Raw genomic sequence first — 23,675 nt, forward strand, 5'->3', positions numbered from 1 at the left:
GCCTTGCAGGATCTTGGTGACACGTCATCTTTAGAGACCAAGCGAGCATACTTTGACGAGATCGACATCGATAAATCTAACAGTATTGACTTCGAAGAATTTCTAGAGGTATTAAATCTTAAAGCTAATAATGTCGGAGCTAAAAAATCTTGTACGCCCGCCTGTACGTCCATGGCACGTGTGTATCTGACTTGGCTACACCTAAAGTGGCGAATAGCATTTTGGCCATATTAAAAATTTTAAAAGTCTAGCTCATGGTACAGTGTTTCTGTTATACTGGCAAATAATTTCGCGCCTAAGATTCAATGGGCATGTGAAATATTATCATTCTCAGCTCTCATATTCCGTGGAGTTGAGTTGTTTATTTTTGCCAGTTCCAAATTCCTGTCCCCGGCGCCTGGGTTCAATTCTTTCCACAGGAATTTATTTTAACACTCCACTCCCCAAGCTTGATCATGAAACTTCAAGCAAAACTGGGTCCATGTTTAAGAACAAAAAATGTCTATCATCTGTAGATTTTGGAAAGTCACATTTGCGGAGGAACATACTGTATTCAAATTCCTCCATGGTCTAATTAATGCTAGGCCAACACTTTTTTAATCAATTAATCATCGAGTAATTTCGAGTCATGTATTGGAATCTTACTAATCAGATCAAATCAATATAAAATACTTTATTAGCAAGTGAGGATCGTTAATCCTACCTAGTTAAGGGTTATTTACAGTCATTTTTATTTTCATTTTATACCCTTACTTTTTCCATCCATTTCTTCTATAGGGCCTATGTTGTGTATTTGTTTAACTACATTAAAATGAATAAACGAATGGTTTCTCTTTTACAGCTTCTGCATGCCGTAAACAGTGAATCAGCAAATTCAGATAATGCACTTGGAAATGTCTGTCAAAAAGGCAACGAAATAATGCACATCATCCGAAAACTAGATATAAATCAACAGATGGAAAGTGGACTCTTTTGATTTAAAAAAATGAACTCGAGCAATTAATAGATTCATTAATAGTCTATGTAATTAACAAACATTATTAACATGTCTGGACGTGGATGAACATTATTGGCCTCAACTATGCAATACCATACCTCCTTGGCAATACATGGGCTAAATTTGTCATGATATTGTGGCAACCTAATGTAAATAGTAAACATGGCATTCAGTGCTTCGAATAAAGAAATTGAAGATGGTAATGTTGTTTATGTTATTCAACTATTGTCACCAATTTTTCAATAAGTTTATGAATGCATAACATTTAAAAATGTCAAGCGTGGTACTGCATTCCTAAACTGGTGGACTCGCCGTGTAACCCTCTAGGCCTAGGCCCTACTGACTGATCGCATGGCTCTTCCCTGCCGCTGCCCGGCTGACGAGATATACTCAACAAACGGAGGAAGTGATCAGTACCTAAACAACAGTGCCCAAATTATATGAACGTGGTTTTATAAACGTATTTACTATTAAGCCTATCGTTTTCCAAGACATTCTACTCAGCAGTAGGTTGCACGAATGACAATCGAGGACCTGCATGTAGCCTGAAACTGAGGGGTGGAACTATGGTCGGACGGAGAGGAAGAATTGTTTGGGTGGGGCCTGTTCTCTTAAATATTGTGGGGTCTAGGAAATTATACCCCGGGAATCTTCAAGTTTTAGTCATTTTAAAGATTTTTCACTTTTAGTAAAGTTTGGCCGCTGCCAGAAGGAGCAGGGGCGAGCAACTATTTCGCCAGTCCCCAGCTGGTTCTGCCACTGCTATCATAAATCAGAGAGTGGAATTGCTTGTTGCTTTAAATGTAGAAGTATTTTAAAGTTTTGTATTCACCTCCATATCGTTTAATAGATTATATCGTCCATGACGTACCACTTATCTTGCAAGAAGGCAATTGGGATTGTGGGATTGCAAGTACAAAAATGGTTTTGCAGTAAGTTGATATAAATATCATTGAAAAAAGAAACAACAAAATAAGTCAAGTAAAATACAAGTAAATAATTTCAAGTATGTAATAAAGTAGTTTACAGTACTGTAGTTTGTGCACAAATAATGGACTTAAGAGTGTCAGACACAACTGGCAATGCTATGCAGTAGCTGAAGTCAGGATGATGATTCAAGGCAGATGGTCCAAAAGGTTTGGAGCCAGCATCATAGAAAGAAAAAAAAGAGAAAAGATCATAGATAGAACATTTGAGATGTGATAGATGTAGATGAAATAGAATGGTATATGCTTACCCCAGTCACTCACTGCGACAACTTCAACTCCATCTGCAGTGGCGTAACGCATTATGCGCTCTACTGCGGTTGTTCGAACCGATTATAACGACTTGATAATGAAAGTGGCAACCAGTAGCAGAAAATCAATTATATGATGCGTTAAGCCTGGCAATCACTGCGCTTATCGGTGGTCAGCCATGATGCACACGCAATGCATATTTTTTATTGACTGCCACTGACATCAGCAGATGGACAGTGGCGTAACGCTTCCACCGGGGACCCTGTGGCTTTCTGAGGCTGGGGGCCCTTTCTAGGTCCCGGATGCCATTTCCATTGTGAGATTTTTTTATATGCTCTTTTTTTTTATCTTGTGTTCATGTTTGTCCTTGTATTGTATTCTAAATGTTTTTAACAACATCCTCGGTGGTAGATCTAGAATTTTGTAATACCATAGAAGTAGCCCAGTGAAGGACATTTAGAGATTGAGGGTCTAGCCACCTCAGCCCCACCATGGTTGGGGCTGAGGTAAGAAATTATAGGATTGTGGTTCCTCTAGATGGCCGAAAATTGTACTCCCCGACTTAAATTTGAATACAATATTCTTTTTTTTCCCTTCATTATTTTTTATTTTTGAAAAATTTGGGTGATGGGGGGGGGGGAAGATAGGGGAAGGCAGGCTAGTAGTGCCCCCTTGAATCCACCACTGGTCATACAGTCAATGCCATGGCACAACAATATGCTGGTATGTATCAACAAATTCCAGTGCTAAAAATCAAAGCTATAATGATTAAAAGAATATAAAAGTAATTTATTTTTTTGTATTTTCATTGAAAAACCCAATTGTCTTATTTAGATATTTGAACTCTGGTGATTTCGAAGAAGACAAGTTTGAATACATCTGCAAACAACTTGGCCTTCATAATAGGTGTGTTCACATTTTACTATGTACTTTTATATTTTAGAATGTTTAACAATTTAAGAGGTAAAGGGGCCAATGCTATATGTCTCTCCATAACTAAAGATAGTTTTTTTTTTAAACGGAGATTCCAATATTATAGCCGCACCAATTCTCCCTTGTATGTCCTAGCAAATACAAATAACATCTTTAAATTTTGCTTTAATTTCCTAGCATCTGGACTATAGACATTGCCAGTATATTCAGCAAGTATGAAATCAAACACTTAATGTGTACACAAACATTAGGTGTTAACCCCACATATGAAAATGAAGTAAGTGTATCACTCTTGTGCAGCGGTCCGCAGGGCCCCGACGAGGCCCCAAACCATAATTTGTCTCTAACATCGACTGTATATCATATTATATCCAGTGGGAATTAAAGGGGGCCCCTAAATTTTTAAATTATAAGTCTCTGAGTGCCATTTCCGTCCAATTATAGGTGTCGTAATCATAAATTTTCTCATCTCGGCCCCAACAATGGTCGGGCTGAGGTGGTATTGACCCTTTATCAGTGAAAGTCTCTCCCTATTAATCATTCCTGGATTCGCCACTAATATATAATTTATTTCGTTGTTAAAAACATTTAGAATGCAATGACAAACATAATTAAAAAATGAGCACACCTAAATCCCACAATGGAATTTGGTGACCAGGACCCAAAAAGCCCCACTCTCAGAAAGCCACAGGGCCCCCAGCCCCATCGTTATGCCACTGTATCACATGTTAAATGTGGCACTACGTATGGTGATATAGATGCAAGATCAGGTGTACACACTCACAATAATAGTGATAATGAAAACATTACCTGTCTTTTTATTTTTCATTTGAAAGCTAAAAGCAAGTACTGTATATGCAAATATACAAAAAAATGAAATCAGAAGCCTCTAGTAAGTGCAGTGCTCAGTTCCTTTTTATTTGTAGAGTTTCTACCAGCGATCGTTTACAAGTGAAGAAAAACGAATAAACACTTTGTTTGACCAAGCTGCTAGCAAAGGCATTTATATAGAAAAAAGGTGAGCAAATACAACATGTTGTGTTTATTAAAAAATAAATTAATATTAATAAACTCAATTTAAGTATTGCTCAGATAACCATGGACCACAGACAATAAAAAAAAAATGTTGTGATTATATTAATTTAAATACACAGATCTGTTGAAGTTGCCGAGATACTAAAACACATCAAAGCTGGTCATGTGATCATAATTTTGGTTGATGCTTTCATCTTGAAATGCCAGGAGGTAAGCTCTGTGATTGGTTTAAAATATTTTTCATGAATTCTGATTGGCTTACAGCAGTAACATGCAGTAAATCATAATCATGTGATCATGGTTTTCATTGATGCTGCCATCTTTAGATGCTACAGAATAAGCACTGTGATTGGTTGAAAGTATTTTTCATGAATATTGATTAGCTCACTGAATGAATGGTTGTGTGATGTATTCAGATGCCATGGTTGAAATTTAATTAATATTTTTTCCATTACTGTAGGTTGAGTTATCCACAAATTCTACTGATTCAAAATCAGACACAAAAGCCCATGGATATCTTGGTTGGTATTTTTTATAGTTTTAAGTTTTATTTATTAGGTGTTTTTATGACTAAAATTACAGTATATTTTACATTTTTTTACCTGGTCATATTTTTTATACAGTATTACCTGTATGTTATTCATAGTTTCTTGAATCAAACCCACATCTACACAAGATTTTTTTTTTTTTTTTACAGAAACTACTTTTACCTTGAATATCTGAATTTCTCTACCAATTGATCATCCAAAAAGAATCTGTCCATTATATTAATACAGGTCTCCCTCAAATTAAAAATACTTTCGGGACCAAGCTTTTGATGGTCTTTAGCAGTTTTAGTGTCTAATTAGAACAATAAAGATAAAAGACATTTGTTGATTTGGGACCACAGAAAAGTGGTCTTTAATTGGAGGTCGTATTTTATTTTAGCCACACCCTCTTACAGTTGAAACATATTAAGCAATTAGAAATTAAGCATATTATAGGAATTGAAATTTCCCCGGGGAAACCTGGACCCCTTTTTCTTAAGGGTTTATCGATTCATAGAATCGTATTCAATAGGGGAAAACATTGAATTTTGATTAAATTAAATCATTAAAAGACACCTCAGAATTCGGGACACCTCATTCAGGAATCAAAATTTTTGCGAGGGAGGACCCCTGGACCCCCTATTCTTTTGGGGATTTATCAATTCATGTAATAAGAATACGTATGCAATTACTCAATTTTTTTATGTATGTATACACACATAAGGCCTATTTATTGTAATAAGAATAAGAAAAATTTACCTGACTGTTTTCAACTAGGTGTAGTACTAGGTGTAAAAACACAAGCCTAGTTATTGCGGTGCAATATATAACATATTAGGGCAATCCATACAAGTCGTTAAGCAAACCATGCACTAATTCCAAGGAAGTGTTAATTAATATTAAGCAAACTTTTTCTTTGCATCTTCTTGTAGGTCATTTTATAGTTGTGTGTGGGTATGACAAAATTGAGAAACGCATAATATATAGGGATCCATCTTTTACAGGTACGTTCATCAATATTTGATAATATCCTACGATTCTTTGACATTTTCTAATCGTGCGCGAACATTTGATAGTTTAGAATATTTCATCGCTTATATCACAAACTAACACAATGAAAGTAAATTGCGTTAGTTTGTGAAAACAAAAAAGCAAAATTAGCGCATATTCGTTGTCAAGCAATTTTGTGTTCTTTACCTCACAAAAATCAACAACAACAGCAACAACAGCGCATGTTTTAAACATACTTTTTTTGTTTTCATGAACTAAGACAATGTACTTTTATTTTATTCTTGATGTGAGCAACAATTTGCATATATCTATTAAATTGTCATTTGTAAATAAATATTAATAAAGATATGTTCTGTATTTGGTTTATTTTTAGGTTTGTTTCAAACTAAATTTGATAATTTCGACAAAGCAAGAAAAGCATATGGAACTGATGAGGATATTCTGTTTATTTACACTGATGATAAGAAAGAAAAAGAATTAAAAAAAAGTTGATGTTATGTGTATGAAGCAAGAGGGAGGGGGAAGAAACTGAAGACAATTGGCTTTCTTTGTGGACATCGACAATCTGTTGTGAAGTGAAGTGATGGTCAGTAATGGATTGACCAATAAGAGGGCTAGCTAACAGATCCTTTTAACATTTCCTCTATTTTCAATATCCTATTTTTACTACTAAGATGAAGATACCAAACAAATTAAAACAAATTCAATTATATTTCATAATTGTTATTTGTTTATTTCTCTCCACATATCTTACAATGAAATTGTATTAATGAATGTTTTGAGTAGAATATCAACATGTTAAGGTAATACACAGTTACAGTAATAATAATATAACGATATATTATTATACTATATAACCTAGCCTACCTATAGCATTGAAGTACTTTTTATTAAAAGTTGGACATTTTAAAAATATCATTATGAGAAAATAATATGAATAAGGTAGTACATTAATTTAAATGTTCTAACTACCTAAATTAACCAGATTGAACGATCAAACGATCTTCTATTGAGAGAAAGATAACATGCCACCCTGAAGTGGTTGGTGAATGACTTGGGGATCATCTTAATAATTAAACACTCACGCATGTGGGGAGCTGAAAGCTAGCTAGAGTGTACTCTCTGGGCTGCGGTACCTCCTGTGCAGGGATTGTCTCGAAAGTTCCGCTTTTTTTTGTTTTTGTTTTTCTTGCTAATTCTCCAGTAGACAACCGGGCAACATGAGGAGTAAATAGGGTAGCCCGGAGCGGTTTTTACTAGACATTGTACGCCGGGCTAGTACTAAATCGAGCCCTGATGAATATACCAAACAAATTAAAACAAATTCAATTATATTTCATAATTGTTATTTGTTTATTTCTCTCCACATATCTTACAATGAAATTGTATTAATGAATGTCTTGAGTAGAATATCAACATGTTAAGGTAATACACAGTTACAGTAATAATAATATAACGATATATTATTATACTATATAATAAACTATAAAATTCATTAATCTATAGCATCCATTGTGTAAAGATGTGATAAAATGGAGCTTGAAGATGATCCCTTAAAATAAAATTTAAAATGTATTACAGTATGTAGTACATTTTTAGCACACTGTTGTAATACACACATATGGCTTTAAAACCTGGAGCCCTCAAAGGCAAGCTTTTCCACTGTAAACCCCTTTTTTAGTGCAAACTGCATAAATGTAATGTTTCTAGATATAAACAAAGCAATTAACTGCTATCTGTTCAAAAGTCTGTTTGCAAGGTTCATAGAATAGGGATATAAAGATTCTGACCTTTGTAAAATGCTGCTGTAACTCAAATATAGAACTGTATGACGTCTTTGAATGATGAGTCAAGTTTTCTTGATATAGTATTATATGTCATGTTGTCCCATATGGGTTCATTGTTTTGCTCTTCTTACAAAATCTGTGCCCTTTCATATTATTGGATGAGTAATACTTCAACATTTTTCCAGTGTTCTCAACTTTGTAAAATACATTTCAGTTATTATATGTATAAAAATTCCCTTAGCAAATGTAAAATTTACGTAGCACCTGATTTTCCTGAGTGCAAAATATGTATTGCTCAAAATTTCACGCATAGCAGGGAAATTCTAAACAAAATGGACTGGACGAAGATATATCAGTCACTTTTTCTTGGGTTTCACAATAATTTATCAGTAATCTGACAAGTCGGAGTAGTCCAGGAACAAGTCTAGCCATAAGTGCGTTGAAGTTACCGTAGTCCAAATGGAAAACTCATTGTCATGGATGTTTAAATGTGTAGTCCTACAGTTTCTGGGTCAAAGCTGATATATGATATATTTCCATAGCATTTTCTCTTTTCCGTACATCCACAATTTCCGCAATTCATCAGTATTTACCAGAATTCCAGTTGAAATTGACACTTTTAATCAAGACTGTTCTTGGCCGTCAATCAATATTGGCGCTAATCTATGATGTGTATCACACTGAGCAGCTGAAAGTCTTGTACATGAAGCATATGACATGCAATCAATTATTTGTTAATAGTATCAAGAAAATGAATTTTACTTTGACAATAAAAGAATCTTGTATCTAATGTCTATACTACCTTATTCGGTGGTGTCATATTTCAAAGCCTGATCTTTGCTAAAGCATTGGCTCGCCTGTCTGTATTTTTAAACAGAGCTCTTATCAAGCCTTTGACTTCATTTGGTTGGAAGACCATTGCTAATGGACCCTGTGGATAAAAAAAACAAAATGAGCAATGTTATTAAGGTCACAATAATGCAATATTGTCACTTTGAGTGATAAGTAACTGTGTACAATAAAGTTAGATTCCATAAAAACGTTGTAGCTTTCAGTTTCTTATTGCATTGGCGACAGCTACGCAGTGTAATAATTGCAGTACAGTGAAAACACTGTGTCGAAAGTGTAGCAATTTTAGGGAAACCAGGGTTTACCTAACAAATTGTATACAATATTACTACGGTGTCTACTTTACTGACAAATAACATAACAATACCTTTCCATCAACCCATCGGTCGACAATATTCTGAAGACTTGCTTCAAGAATAAACATGAGTTCTTTGTAGGTAACCCAGTGAGGTATAACCATTGCTTCTACTACGACCACCTGTAAAAACAATTATTTAAACAAATAGGCAAGTCAAAAAGGTATAACCAATGCCTGAACTATGATCTCATGTGTAAACAAATAAAGGCAACCTAATAACTATAACCATTGATTTTAACCTAGAAGCTTTAACACAAAATATACCTTAACTCATCTTTACTAACTTTACTTCTATTCGAACCTACTTAGCCCAACCACATTTGACATCTTTTAAATTTTTGGATGTATAATAGATTTAATTATTACCGTAATTACAGGATGGAATTGATTACATATAAACCAGCAGTTGGTGGCACTGTTTGAAAACAGACCCGATAAAATTGTGTATAAAGCAAGTCTCTTAATGAGACTTGGGGTTAGGAAGTAAAATTGTGTTGAGTCATGAGAAAAAAAAACCCTGGAATTGGAAGGTAAACACATTATTATTATTACTATTATTATTTACCACTCTTATCTTACCTGTGTATTTTCTGGTTGTAATGTTTCCGGGACTTTTTCTAAGAGCATTGTCATCAAGGCGAGTAACTGATTTGCATCATCAGTTGAAATGTCCTTGAAAAATAAAAACATTCTGGCTTAAAATAAAATAACAGAGGAACAGCAATTTATTTTCACTCATTATCTAAAGCAGTGCGGAGTCATTTTTTCTCCCTTAGTTCCTCTTTACCCAGGTGTATAAATGGTACCTGGCAAGACTGCTGTGGAATGCATTCCTGAAGAAATACATGCATGACTAGTAATACTCCACAAGGAGTGGAGGTTACACATTGTATTATGACTGATTATGTATACAATAATCGGGGGCAAAGCACTTTGTGTCCTAAAAGCTTCAAGCAGTTCTGACGGCGGAGATGTTCTTGATGAAGATGAGCCTAGGTCTAGAAATGTGAGGGTAGTCGACGCTTTTGAATGGAAAGATCGCGCTTATAGTTATGGATGGTTGGGTAAATAATTTATATAACTGTGTGGAATAGGAATGTTTTATATTTGTTTTTATTGTTTTTGGCTATAATTTATTTTTTTTCCCGGTTTTTGCTGACGATTTATATGTAGCATTTTTCTGTCATTTCTATTATATTATATATATATATATTATATTATATTATGAAAAAAAATTCCCCAAAATATAAATTATACATCAAATGAAAGCTTATTCTATAAGCTTTCTTTGTTTTTAGAAACATTTTTCTGTATAATTTACAGAAAGTTCCCAATAATCCACCAGAGCGACATATACTCAAAAAACGCAAAAAACCTTGTTACACTGCAAAAGAATCCGGTATTCAAGGGTTTGCAGTACAAAAGAATCCGGTATCCAGAGGGTTAACAAAATAAGTGCCATATATGTCTATCATTATTATTAATATACAACATTGATCCCAGGTTTAATTTTAATACCCATCCCTGCTACAAATACTGTAATATATAGCACCATGTCTTTTGAAAGAGATGTGTACTATGTATGGCCATGTGCACATTAGTCATGAAGATATTGTCCACAAGGACCCCACTGGAAACAAGTCTTTGAACTTTCGTTGGCCATCCTTGGTACGTTCTACACCCAAGAAACCATATCATAAAGTTTCAACCCACCTCTAAAGCAACAATTTTATCAACTATGTGCTGGAATACTGTATTTACAAGCGTTCCCATTACTTTGATAAACACACTGGATGGTAAGACATGTGACCACACTGCATGCAAATGAACCAACTGATGCAGCACCTGGAAAACATAATAAAAATATTTATATAATTTAGTTTGAACTGGTGCTGAAAAAAGTGATAACTGCTGTAAATCAAGGGAAAAATGAAGATTAAAAAATGTATCAATTAATGTTTCCTAGTTTTTAGTGTCTTTTCTAGTTTCTGTGGAGTTTTTTTTTTTTTTTTTTTTTTTTTTACAAATTTCCTGCCTTAGATTTTTTTTGTATTAGATTTTAATCCAGTTTTATTAATATAATATACATATACAGTATTTACTTTGATGCTGCAGTGCATTTGATGGATTATAAGTGATTCTTTAGCTTAGGTCTATTGTTCTCTATATTTATGATATACAGTAATTTTACTGGTTTTATTGTGGGCTGGTTGCTAAATTAACACTGCTATACAAAGACCAATGTTTATGGAAATCGTGGGAGAGGACATCCAAATAACAGATGGATGTATACAGTGAGAGACGGTTGGAAGCAATGGAATATGGCAAATATGAACACTGCAACAGAATCACATGGAGGAGTGCGTTACCAACTGGTATGGGCGATACTGCAACCCACAACTGATGTGGAAACAATAGTATAAAACATATCAATAGTCACCTGTTTAAATGATCTTTCTGTCGTCTTGTAGTTCTCTCCGCTAGATACTTGATCCATATTACCAGCACCATTCAGATATTCAATTACTTGGTTTCTTTGTGTACGCTGCAGATTGAAAACAAAATGATAATACATATCATTTTGATTAATAATAATAATGATAATAAACAATAATAAAAATAAAAGAGACACACATTGATAAGGGCCTGCCTAGTGTCATCAGCCTCTTGCTCAAACTCACTAACTATTGATTGAAAAACCTAAGCACTACTTGCACCAATCTTAAAAATTACGGATTTATGTAGAAAATATACAAAAATTAATATAATAAAGTATAAAGATAATCAGTATAAATGGAATGGAAATAAGCATCTACAAATTGTACCCAAAAAAATTAATAAAATCCAAACTGACCATTTGTTCCATAAAGCAATCAGTTGCTAGGTGACGGAATTGTGGAATTTCGTCAACAAATGTGGCTGAACCTTGGCAGAGGGGCGGTGGTAGCTGATCCCTATACTGGTGGCCTAGGGTCAGCAAGTGGTGTGCTATGTACATACAGTTATTGTGATGTAGAGCTGAAAGCTGTGGGAACTTGGCTAAGCTGTCTTTGTGGTACGTTGGTATTACTGCGCAGTACAACTCGAACATGCTACGTGTGGTTTGGAAAAGCTGAGTCGCACTAAAGAAAACATAAAATAAGGGTAAAAGTTAGAGTATAACCCATAACTCACGGCGTCACTGTGCTGAATTGTGTATAAGCGTGTTCCATGACTACCCTACCATTCTGAAAGATGCAATGGGTTCACAAATGCTTACACTGGACCTCCATTTTAAAGACTTGGTTCAACCAACCGAACCCAGAGTTCCAACCAGCACCGATGTTGAGGTTGTAGTTAGCGGCAGCCTTGCCTTACCACTTCACCAATAAACTCCCTTTATAAGGAGTCATCCACCGTTTTTCATCATTTTCACAACAATGCAAAATATAAGCTAGGATAACTTTGCAACCTTTTTTTCCAGCATTTGCACAACGATGCAAAACATAAGCTAGGATAACATTGCAACCTTTGATTATATTACTTTCAGTTATATAATATTACAACATTCTAGAATTTTAGTTTATATAACCTCACCATTGTTGTGAGCTTTGAGTTGCTTCAAACAATGTCTCGTAAGCTAGGTTCACAAGCTGCTGCGTTGTTATGGAGATCCTGCATTGGGGAAATTGAAATGTTCCTGGTGATACATAATTTTTCCTCATTTCTTCTCCATGCAAATTCTGAAAGCAAAATTTCAATATTCTAATGTGTAATGAACTTATTAAAAATTACATAATTAAATAGTGATTCATTCATGTATATATCATTTCTCTCTCTCTCCATTCATCTATATTGAGGGAAACAAAACCTGTGGTAGCCAACTGTGTGTGCGCTTAGCTATGGAGACCATTGTGTTCCTGGTTCTATTACATTAGGTCTCCCATGAGGTGATGTGTGGGTTATACATGACACTCTGGTGTACTGCTAAATTCACCACAATGGGGGCACTGCTGTGGGACTCCATTGGCCCAGACCAAATTTCTATAATTCAACTGATATCTTGTTTAACAATAACACCAGGAGAAAACTCCCTCCATCAATCTATATCTCTCTTCTTCTTTAACCCACTGACCTATCATCTCTCCCTTACCTATCGCTCCTCTCTATTAATTCATTAGTCTCTACCAAATAGCATTTGTACCAATCATAAGCTTTGTCTCACCAGAGGTAGGCATTACCTTATCCTTTCCAGATATGTGTTGTTGTCCCCCCTGATTATTGCATTCATCCTCAACAACTCCAACTATGACAGTATTGTGCAGATCTTGTTTCATCAGATTGCGGGATTCAACTAATATATCCCTACACTGGAAAACAAAATGTACAGTAAAGCTTTTTTTCACACTTAATTTGATATGACAAATACCTTTGTCCATATATAGGTATGATATGACATTATCATGCCCATAAATGGAGGCAGTATGACATCATTCTTGTACATTCACAGAAAATTTGATAGAGCCTTAAAAAACAGCATAAAAACATAGATCAATTGTACCTTCAATACATTCACTTTGTTTAGATATCATCTCCTAGACCTTTTTCAGATCTAATCAGATACAGATCTGATAAGATACAGATCTAATCAGATACGGATCTGATCAGATACAGATCTAATCAGATACAGATATAGATCTGATCAAACACAGATCTGATTGGACATAGATCTAATCAGATACATATCTGATTGGACACAAATCTAATCAGATACGGATTTGATCAGATATAGATGTGATCACATACAGATTTTTTTTTGTATAGCATGGAAGTAACAGTCATGGAAAAATTGAATAATATTTTGTCACTTACTTTCTTGTTGGCAAAGTGGATATTGACATCTTTAGCATATGACAACAAAGGTGTAACATCATCAGAGACAAACCCTAAAAATATATAATTATTCATTATTTATTCATTCATTCACTAATTCATTCATTTATTTTAAATAAATAAACATAAGTAAGTTAATAAACTGAAAGATCATAAAATTTTTAATACATGTACAGTACATAGTTTAGCCCTTTTGGGAAGATACTATAATAATCTGTTATTAGTGTCTTACCAAGTTTAGCCAATGATTTCTCAAACTCTTCTGTTGCTGTTATCACCGAATTATATCCAGTTAACTATCAAGAAAAAGATACAATGCAAGGTATATAACATGTATATGTAACTGTTTTTATTATATTATTAATTTCCCAAATAACAGCAGACCAATTCATTAATGGGAGAGTAAAATATTACCATCAAATATTTATATGAGAATTAATTTAATTAAAAATTGTAAAAAGGTGATGCTGTTACCTACCTGGGCATTTGTGGTTGGAATAGATTTGACAAGACATTCCTTAATCAACAGATCCGACAGGTCCTTCCATATTGACATCCCTGTCAATCAAGTGGTTAAATTAAATTATTATATTAAATAATTAAAAACAAAACAATAGTAATACAGTAATAATAATAAATAATAATAATGATAATAAATAATAATAATAATATATTAAATAATAACGACGATGACAACGACGACGACGAGACGAGAACTGGGCCTGCTGGACCTCCCTTGAATCAACCACTGTAACATGTCCAAGCCAATGTAGCCTTCTTTTCAGCCCTCTAATGCCAACTATACCTAGCTGCTCTCTCAACCCTACAGGTGACCTCATATCCTTCAATATTACGATATTTAACAATAACACCAAAGTTTACTGACCTGTTATACTCACCTAATATAGACATCAGTGATCTTTGTTCATCTTCTCCAATGGTTATCTTTATTTCTAACAGCGCCCCCTCAAGACCCCTAAGCACCTTCAGAATTTCTTGGTAGACTTTTTGTGGTTGAACATAAGAATCATCTGAATTCACTTTCTTAAATGTTATTTTGGTTGTCTGAAATTCAATATAAATCGTGGAAATTGGCTTGAAGGGTCTTACATACACTACAGCACCTATATAGCGCTATTTCGTAAACTAGCTAATGCAGTACCTCTCTTCTCTCCTGAAAGCCTGGATTCCTTAAAATCGCTACAGTGTCGCTACACTGTCGCTACAGTGTTTTTAGTGCAATAGTTGTACTGCATAGCAGTCCGGACACAATCGGAAAGGCTCCCTGATTCGACCGACCAATCAGCATCACCGAAAACTGTTGGTGACAGCGTGTAGCGATTGTATGAAAACCAAACTTTAGGGTCTCTTCGTGTCTGAGCTACCTGGTAAACCGGTACCAGCTACTCTCTTCTGACCACAACAGCGGCTGTATGGAGCAGTACACCGGGGTGTCCCTCTACTTGTCTCAAAAGATGTACTGGGCTATATAAGAGCACATGAGCCAATTGCGTACACTGGGCCTATGGTTTAGAGTCCTTGTTCCACCTCCAGAACCATAGACAAGAGTGCCGTCCAAACCAGCGTCAATATTATGGCCATAGGTTGCGCGCCCTGGCATTAACCACCACAAAAAGAATTTTAAGCATGTTAGGCACTATTAATCAAATATTAATAATTAAGTTAATAATTAAATTATCTTACACTTGGAGATTACCAACACATACCTTTGATTTTCCAGTAGTTACACACTGTACCGATGGGTTGGTAACGATCGGTAGGAAAACATGCTCCAGTAGGTGTTTACCGAACGTCTGTATTTTACCATTCAGAATACCAACTTTATGCATTGCCACTACCATGTCTTGCAGGAGGTCATCATGAGCTAAATCAAAAAAAGAAATTAAGCTCTCTTTAACAATAAATTGTTGTATGCCCATATATAGTAATGATGGGCCTATATATGGTCATGATGTGATGTTATCATGGCCATATTTAGGCATGATTGTGTAATAAATTACTATTTCCTTTCCTTATTGTAACATATTTAATACATAGAACATTTTAGAATAACATTTAATGACCAAATAAACAGTTAAAAAAAAAGAAATACTTGGAAGTTTCTGGAATCTTGGGTACTATAGAAGCAATTGCCTATTGGTTATTATGAAGTAATGTGACCAATAAGGAACGTAGGCAATATAGAATGCTCTTGAATGCTCTGGAGTTCTAGGGCTAATGTATATAAGGTGAGAGCTTGGTTTTTCAAGGAGCTCTTTTTGAAATACATGTTTATGTGAATGTTGTTGTGTTATTTTGATACCGGATTCTTGTAACAGAAGTAGGGATCTCATCCCACATCCGCGGGAATGAGATAAAATCAGAGTAATCAGAGTTTTAAAAAAAACATTTGTATGGAGCTAAGCAATTTTCTCAGTTCTACAGGAAACAGGAACATGCAACAGAGCATCATCAATGAGAAAATTGGACCATTGATGATGCTCAGTTTCCTGTTTCTGTTGCCCGTAGAATTGTTTTTAGACATACATATATATCTTACAGACTAAGATGAACCATGAACGAACTGACTATTTTACACTTGGTCCAAACATTTTGAATAACATTTCAAACACTAGTATATTTTAAAGCAGGTTTGTACTGTACATATATTGTAAATACCCGTTTGTAACCTCTCTACATGTACTAAGATTGTACACTTAAGAGTAAGGTAAGAATATTATTAAAACCAATGATTAAAATTATTAAATGAAAATGCAATCAAAAGCTCTATTGTACAATAAAGAGTACTTTTGACAAGCACCCATAATGAAACAATGTTGCTCAAGGCATTTCTAATGTTTTAAGGGCCATGGTTCCAACAAAAAGCGTGGTGGTTAAGATGCTTGTCTTCTAATCCCATTTCGGGACACCCCCGCGAGTTGCTGGAGACTAAATGCTTACATATTTGAAGCTCCATCTTGGGCGATTTCCATGATACAACTTGTTTCCAATTTTCTCCCAGAGTGTGAAGAAGAGTTTCCTGATGCACCGTCAATTCCGTCTAGGAATGAGAAAAAACAAAGTTTCTGTAATGTCAGTTAAATATTGTTTATGGTCTGCAGTTTACAGTTGTGTTTTGGACTCACAGCCTTGAGGTCAGGGTTAAAAGTCCCTGGTTGTACAGTAAATCTGCTTGTGTCCTTTTGCAAGGCAAATATCTACATTGTTGGAAAGACATTATAAATTCCTCATTAAATTTTACAAATATCAGTGACGTACAGTAGTTAGGTAGGTGGGGCCACCCAGTCTTGAAATTTCCACCAAACCAAAAGCTAATTTCATGGCTCTCCACCCACATTTATTAACCCCTTTGCCCATTTTAAAAATCCACTCAATTATTTAGCCCTTAGGTTCTTTACAACTACAACCCTGTACATTTATTATCAAGTTTGTTGGTACAGTAGATATATCTCACATTAAAAACAAGGTACATACTGTAGTTAATAACATCATTCATACAATGCAAACATTTACAATGCTCACAAAATAAATGAAAAATACAACATATAATTCTTTTATGATACACTCTTTGCAGGGAAATATAGGTTAACCCTTAAAAAAATTAAATTAAAACATGTACTTAAACACATAGATTAAAAAACTCAGTGTACTCTGACTGAGATGTTATGTTTTACTACAAAAATCGTTTTAGTATACATTTATCATGATAACTGGGGCAGCAGCAGCGACCACAACAAGAACAACAATAATAATATTAACTAGTATATGCCTACCCTGATTGCCTTCACAATTTCGAACTCACACTGGTTCTCTCCAATCAAACTATACAAGTCACTTTTCTGCAAGAAACATAAAATTGCAGTTGTTTAGTAAACAATTACTGTAGTATCGAAAACATGAAAATATCAATTACAAAATATCAATTAATAACAGGGCATACAAGCATACAGGTGACCGCTGTACACATATGACCACATGTCTATATAAAAGTAGACGCATAAGTTGACACATGCATACAAGACACATACAAGTTGTCACCTGTATAAAATTGCCACCTGTATACAAGTAGACAGACTTTTATACAGGTTTCACCTGTATACATGTTGACACATGCATGAAATTGTCATCTGTATACAAGTGGCCACCAGCATTCAAGTAGACAAATTTATAATATTTGGCACATTTATACCAGTTGAAAAATGCATACAAGTGCAGCCATACAAAGAAATTTTTTAATTAATACTTACTAAACATTCCAAATTATCAGCTGCAGCTTTATAATCTTGAGAGGTCAATGAACTCTTGAATAACTGTAACCCATCATGAATCTAGAAAGAAATAAACAAGTAAATTCATAAATTGGTTAATAAAGCATGGTGAATATTGATATTGTTAGTAATAATAGATTTAATATAGCCTGGATTGGTAACACAGATGCCATGAATGAAGCCTGGTTCTTGAAGGGATTCTAAAAGGTTGTTAGTCGTAACCATATCGTATTAATTTATATTATTTGTATTTACTTTTCTGCATTTGTTATATTTGCCACTCTTTTATTGTATTCCTAAATAAGTATGTCAAAGATGCAAAAATTAAAAGATAATTTAGGGGAAATTTTAACTCTGAAACACATTACCATGCTTCCACATTACAAAAAGTATCTTACCTTGCACAACGTGGATAGCACCTGTATTTTTGCCTTGGTTTTTGCATGGCTCAAAGTTATATCTTGCAAATCACTGGTTGACATATTCAGATCCATCTTTATTTCATTCTGGTTACAATATTGAAAAAAATATGAAAAAAGAAAAAACAAAATAAGCAACTATTAAAAATAAGCTTCTGATAGGAGCATGAGTATACCGCAGAAACTAGGTCAAAATTACTCTAAACATAGTCCCTTATCGGACAATGTAGGTGACAGGTCCATTCCGAACTCCCCGATAAGTTGGAACGATGAAAATTAACACATTCCATTTTACCGAAGAATTTTAACAAATTCCATTTTACAAATTAATTTGACCACCACAGCATAGGGTACATCTGCACAAGCGCAGTATACTCAAAACCAGTTACTAAATCTACTGTTAGATAAGTGTATCTTTTTGTGTCATTAGCTAGGAAGATGACCTCACAAAACAAAGTAGGCAAATTAATGGTCAATAGGTTTAGGTTTACTAAATTAGGTTGCATCATATACCTTTAGCGTAGAATGGAAAAACTAAGCATAAAGCATAAACCAAATACATTTGAATATTTGTGCCTCAGGAAGGTTTTTCAATACCTTATCTACAGTATACACCATTTTTGCTAAATTTGAAATGAAAATTTCCGAGAACCTGGCAACTACAACTAGGGGAATTCCAGAGGCCTAGGTATTTTGCTCTATTTAGTTACCAGTGTTTATTGTGTTCTCTGACTGGTGTACAACCTTGTTGTTGTAGAGGCCTAGGATAGTCTTTGAAAACAAAATGCCAAAAAAAAAAGGGAAAAAAAAAGAGGAAAATATGGGTGTATAAAACCTGCAATGTTTTGGGTTCTCAACGCACTGAAAAGATTTGTCTGGAAAAAACGGAAATTTTCTCAGGCTAGGCTGCTGGACGTCCCCTAGTGAAAAAGTAGTGAGACGTTGGAGGCGCTGTTGAAAAATAGACCCTATAAAATGGTATATTGGGACAAATGCTCATGAAGTGCCAACATGTAGTGGGTTTCTAATCTGCCATACCTGGATTTGATCATTGAGTGCATTCACTTCACTGGACACTTGGTTCACTTTGTTTTCCAATTCAAGTGCCGTGTCAAGGCTTGGCTGAAATTCAACATACTTCTTCTTCACTGCATCGTAAACCTCAGACTTAATCTCATCAACACTACTGGTGAGCTTACGCAGTCTAGTTCCCAGGTCATCTTTCTCCAATGAACCTAATTTTTACGAAATCATATGAATAACAAAAACAATTTACCTGCGGGCAAATACTCATGGTATTCATACTCATTACCTACATACAGAAACTTTTGGTAAACATGTTATTTTTATAAACACCGAAAGGGGTAGGCATCTTATACTAGGCCTAGAACTATTCTTATATATAGGCCTAGGCCCCTACTCTGGCCTAGGCTACTCAGACCTCTAGGCCTCTTGCTTGGCCCTAGGCTAGCCTAGCTAGTAGTAGGCCTAGGCAAGAGTAGGAGCATGCTCTAGCCTAGGCTACCCACCACTAGGCCTAGGGCCTAGGCTTACCCTATGCTAGAATAACAATGAAACATCAGCCACCTTGATGACGACAAACGATGGAGAAAATTCCCACATATTACTTTAATGTACGCCTACGTTATCTTTAAACTACAGGAAAAATATAAACATTACCTGAATTTGCTAATATTTCTGTAACCAAAGAAGCCATTGGGAACTCCCGCTCTTTGACTGATGACCATGGGTTTGCCACACCATCAAAGTGCAGCGCAGTAGAAGTACGCCCGCTATGAACTCAGTAAGCAGAAGAAAACAACATATTTGTACTTGTTGTTGCCACCAGAAAGTCGATAGGCCCTTCACGGCCGCCAAACACACGCCATTCCACGGCCACATTCTGCCAAACTTTTTTTCCGATATTGGCAAAATTCTGTCAGATTAATTTGAGGTTATGGGTACATTAATTAAAATACAAAAATTATTCGTCAATCAGCAGTCATTTGTTTAAAACTGAAGAATGATTTCTGAGGCGTTTTGAGCGATCAATAATTTCTTTTTCTTTAATTCATTTTTTCCATTTTTTAATTTTCCAAAAGTTTCCTCCACCCCTTCCCCCACTAAATTCTCCCCTGGCACATATGGAACATATGTGTCCCTGGGGAGAATTCCATAATGTTCCAACTTTAATCAGCGCATTTTATGTTTGGAGGGTGGGTGGAGAGAGCTGACAACCGTAGGAAAGTGTCTTGCCAAGGACATAGGCCTATCACAAGCGAAATATACACAGCGAGGGAGTCACCATTTAAAAATATCACTTTGTATTTTTTTTTTTTAATTTTCCGATACTAGATATCAGGTCTATATTCTTATTTTTATATTAGTTTTTGTTACGATTGAGCCATCCGTTGTCGAAATAGGTGTTTTGATTATCAGGAAAACGTAATTTTAGTGCGTCCTGAATACACTGGAAGGTTATAAAATCAAGCAACAAAACCTCTTTCGTAAACGGGTGGATTGATTAGTAACAATTGTTTTATATAAATTAAGAAAATAATATCTAGGATTGGAAAATGTGAAAAAAATCCGACTAGTAAATGGCTGAATTTGACTCTTGATGGTGCCACTTATATGCACGGGCCCTGACACTAATAGCGGACTCAATTCTATTATTCTATGTGAGATATTGTAAAATTATGGAAAATATCAAAATTTGGCGACCATATTGGAGTTGGAGGCCCTTCCGGTCATTTTGAGCTTGGCATATACAGGAGATTTGTATTCAGCACCCCTCAAAACCCCCAAAAGCTTGTAGGGGCCTATGTCATAAATTAACACTTTACCTTCGGAAGTCATATTTTTGGAAAACTGACCCAGTATAAAATCTTTATAAGCTATAAAATAAAACAAAGTTAGAATTAAAAAAGAGGCTTATAATATACATTATTCCCTGTGCTGTGAAAATGAATAGGGCCTAAATCTAAAGTTGGTCTAATCCATTTGTTTATTTGCTTTAGCTTTCTTATCTGCAAAATCCTGACCTCAACGCATTCACGATCCGAAATCATCAACTGTCATGAGTCATGAGATAATAAACATTATTCAAGAAGAAAGCAGGGGCTGTCTCTTGGGGGGGGGAATCATCCAGGCTAGAAAATGACGATTTTCCGAATAATTTTTTTTATAAATATTTTCCTTTGCTGTGGCTTGTAACGATAAGCTGCATTTAAAATACCATATCGTGGGACATATTGTGCAACTACCGTAAGTCTTTTGGAGTGATTTAAGAAGTTACTCCGAAATCGAAGTGCCTGCTGCGCCCGCAGCAAAAACAACGATTTCGGAGGTTTTGCTTACTATACGCGAAAACTACAGAACCGGAGTGGTTTTTAAAACTTTTAATCAACCACCCACTTTTTGTGTTTTTGCGTACTATTATCATTATATAGAGAGAGCAAAACTTTCAATCAACCCTCCATTTCGGAGGTTTTGCGTATATACCTACGCGAAAACTCAGAAATCTGAGTTTCAAAATTTTTAATCAACCCTCCGATTTTGGAGGTTTTGAATACTATACACGAAACTCCAGACTTGGAGTTTGTAAAACTTTTAATCAACCCTCCGATTTTGGAGTTTTTACGTAGGCCTAATATTTTCATTATATAGGCCTAGGCCTAGATAGAGCAAAACTTTAAATCAACTCCGATTTCGGGGCGGACGTTGGTGGGGGAAGCTTACCTCCCCCCCCCCCCTTCGAGGAAGACGATATATTTTGTCGGGGAACAAACAAATAAAAAAAAATATTTACGATGTAATATTCGTTTAGCCGCCATATAGCCACCATATTGTTTGTGTTAACTTTTTATCACAACAATAACAATAATAATATTTCAATGAGACTAATTAAAAATAATTTGCATTCTGTTATGACAAATGCTCATTTAGATAGCCTCATGGTGGTTGGAATATATCGTGATAGGTGAAGCAACCTCGACCATGACAGCGTGGTTGACAGATTTAATGCAAAATTTCCAAAATATAGAATTTCACTTTCAAGAATGAGGATTTGAAAATAAATTAGATGGTTACATTGCATACTCTTTGCTTCTTGCTTTATTCAAAATGTTTTGGTTTTGGAAGCTGATTTCAACATTAGATAGCATAGCCTACATGACACCATGACCATGCGTAATATTAACCTGCAGTGTATATATACAAAGAATTTTTTTATAGCAGGATCAGAGTTGACTAACTGGTACTTGGTGTGGTACTAGGTTTATCGCATTTATGGCTTAGGGGCCGTGGTTTACCTCCCTCCGTTTAGTCATGTTGGATCAGGGGTAGTAAACTCAGCGATCGTGGGTTCGATTCCCACACGGGGCAAGTTTTTTTTTTTAATTTGTTTATTTTTATTTTTTTATTTTTTTTAAGATCGTGGGTTCGATTCCCACACGAGCCAGATTTTTTTTAAGGCAGTTTAGTTGATGGTGGATAATGAATAGCAAACATGGAGGTTGTGTGTTCGATTCCCACACGAACCAATTTTTTTTCCCTTTAAGGCAGTTTAGTTGATGGTGGATAATGAATTCATTGTACTGGTTGATGACGTCGCGAAATAACAACAAACAACAACGTGTCATGTCCGAGCCTAGGCCGTCATGGAAGCTCACTGGCTCCTGTGTAATTCATGTTGAGCCAACTGCAGACGAAAAGGTTACAATCTTTTCAGAGATAACCTGGAAGAAAGTTTTAGACAGTGCCCATCAATGGAAGGAGTTTAATACTGAGGAATGGAAGAAGCCCTTGGCTTGCTTAACCGTTTTTCTTCGATCGTCGCTTCCAACCGTCTAGGCGCGTCTAGCCTAAAGAGGGCTTACATAGCAGGCCGAGATCCATGAAAAGTCGTATATAAAGATGTGGGTTACCCACATATTATATTTGCACAAGTAATTAAAATTGTTTATTGAGCAGATTTATCACACTGATAAACAATTGTACTACATTCGGCTGATGCATTTTGAAGATTTGGCGGCAATGGACCTTTGTAAGCCCCGCCCCTTGGATATTGTTGCTAAGGTACCACAAAATGACGCCGTAAAAGTACGTCGTAAACACGGGCGTTTGTGGCATAACTACAAATCTCTACTACTCTTGATCTCTATAATATAAATAGCATTATAATAGGGAACAACATACGTGCGCCTGTCGGACACAGTGGGGGAAGCTTACCTCCCCCCCCCCCCTTCGAGGAAGACGATATATTTTGTCGGGGAACAAACAAATAAAAAAAAATATTTACGTGTAATATTCGTTTAGCCACCATATTGTTTGTGTTAACTTTTTATCACAACAATAAC

General features: G+C 35.3%; 2 protein-coding genes across 3 annotated transcripts; one reads left to right on the forward strand and one right to left on the reverse strand.

Annotated features, from left to right (window-relative positions):
* The first annotated feature begins 994 nt into the window (after positions 1–994).
* Positions 995–6,593, forward strand: LOC117113064 (protein GUCD1-like). Of its 2 annotated transcripts, XM_033256291.1 has the most exons (9): positions 999–1,196; positions 1,848–1,929; positions 3,070–3,141; positions 3,346–3,445; positions 4,095–4,186; positions 4,323–4,413; positions 4,664–4,724; positions 5,663–5,734; positions 6,115–6,593. In XM_033256291.1, exons 1-9 carry the CDS (start codon positions 1,160–1,162, stop codon positions 6,231–6,233), a joined length of 726 nt encoding a protein of 241 aa, XP_033112182.1. In that variant the 5' UTR covers positions 999–1,159; the 3' UTR covers positions 6,234–6,593. The 2 variants fall into 2 exon arrangements, with proteins under 2 accessions (XP_033112183.1, XP_033112182.1); XM_033256292.1 differs by lacking the exons at positions 5,663–5,734; positions 6,115–6,593 and adding an exon at positions 4,901–5,651 and having other exon boundaries at positions 995–1,196.
* A 482-nt stretch (positions 6,594–7,075) lies between these two features.
* On the reverse strand, positions 7,076–20,110 carry LOC117113042 (centromere/kinetochore protein zw10 homolog). Its single transcript, XM_033256267.1, has 19 exons — positions 19,996–20,110; positions 19,354–19,550; positions 18,295–18,402; positions 17,876–17,956; positions 17,402–17,467; positions 16,569–16,668; positions 15,335–15,492; positions 14,507–14,672; positions 14,086–14,165; positions 13,840–13,903; positions 13,587–13,660; positions 12,956–13,084; positions 12,312–12,457; positions 11,590–11,857; positions 11,176–11,280; positions 10,449–10,580; positions 9,315–9,407; positions 8,745–8,855; positions 7,076–8,459 (listed from the first exon to the last, which is right to left on the reverse strand). Exons 1-19 carry the CDS (start codon positions 20,030–20,032, stop codon positions 8,352–8,354), a joined length of 2,223 nt encoding a protein of 740 aa, XP_033112158.1. The 5' UTR covers positions 20,033–20,110; the 3' UTR covers positions 7,076–8,351.
* Between the last annotated feature and the right edge of the window lie 3,565 nt (positions 20,111–23,675).

This window comes from Anneissia japonica, unplaced genomic scaffold (genome assembly GCF_011630105.1).
Source record: "Anneissia japonica isolate Jap-2015-1 unplaced genomic scaffold, ASM1163010v1 scaffold288039_len1115542_cov189, whole genome shotgun sequence".
In the NCBI taxonomy this organism is placed as follows: domain Eukaryota; kingdom Metazoa; phylum Echinodermata; class Crinoidea; order Comatulida; family Comatulidae; genus Anneissia; species Anneissia japonica.

Excerpts from the sequence above, each read along its gene's own strand:
- LOC117113042 (XM_033256267.1), bottom strand. The coding sequence starts at position 20,032 with ATGGCTTCTTTGGTTACAGAAATATTAGCAAATTCAG. Across the intron at positions 19,551-19,995 it reads AGAAATATTAGCAAATTCAG|GTTCATTGGAGAAAGATGAC; the intron begins GTAATGTTTATA and ends CGTAAAAATTAG. Across the intron at positions 14,673-15,334 it reads TAACTACTGGAAAATCAAAG|ACAACCAAAATAACATTTAA; the intron begins GTATGTGTTGGT and ends ATTGAATTTCAG.
- LOC117113064 (XM_033256291.1), top strand. The coding sequence starts at position 1,160 with ATGGCATTCAGTGCTTCGAATAAAGAAATTGAAGATG. Across the intron at positions 3,446-4,094 it reads ACCCCACATATGAAAATGAA|AGTTTCTACCAGCGATCGTT; the intron begins GTAAGTGTATCA and ends TTTTATTTGTAG. Across the intron at positions 4,725-5,662 it reads AAAAGCCCATGGATATCTTG|GTCATTTTATAGTTGTGTGT; the intron begins GTTGGTATTTTT and ends ATCTTCTTGTAG.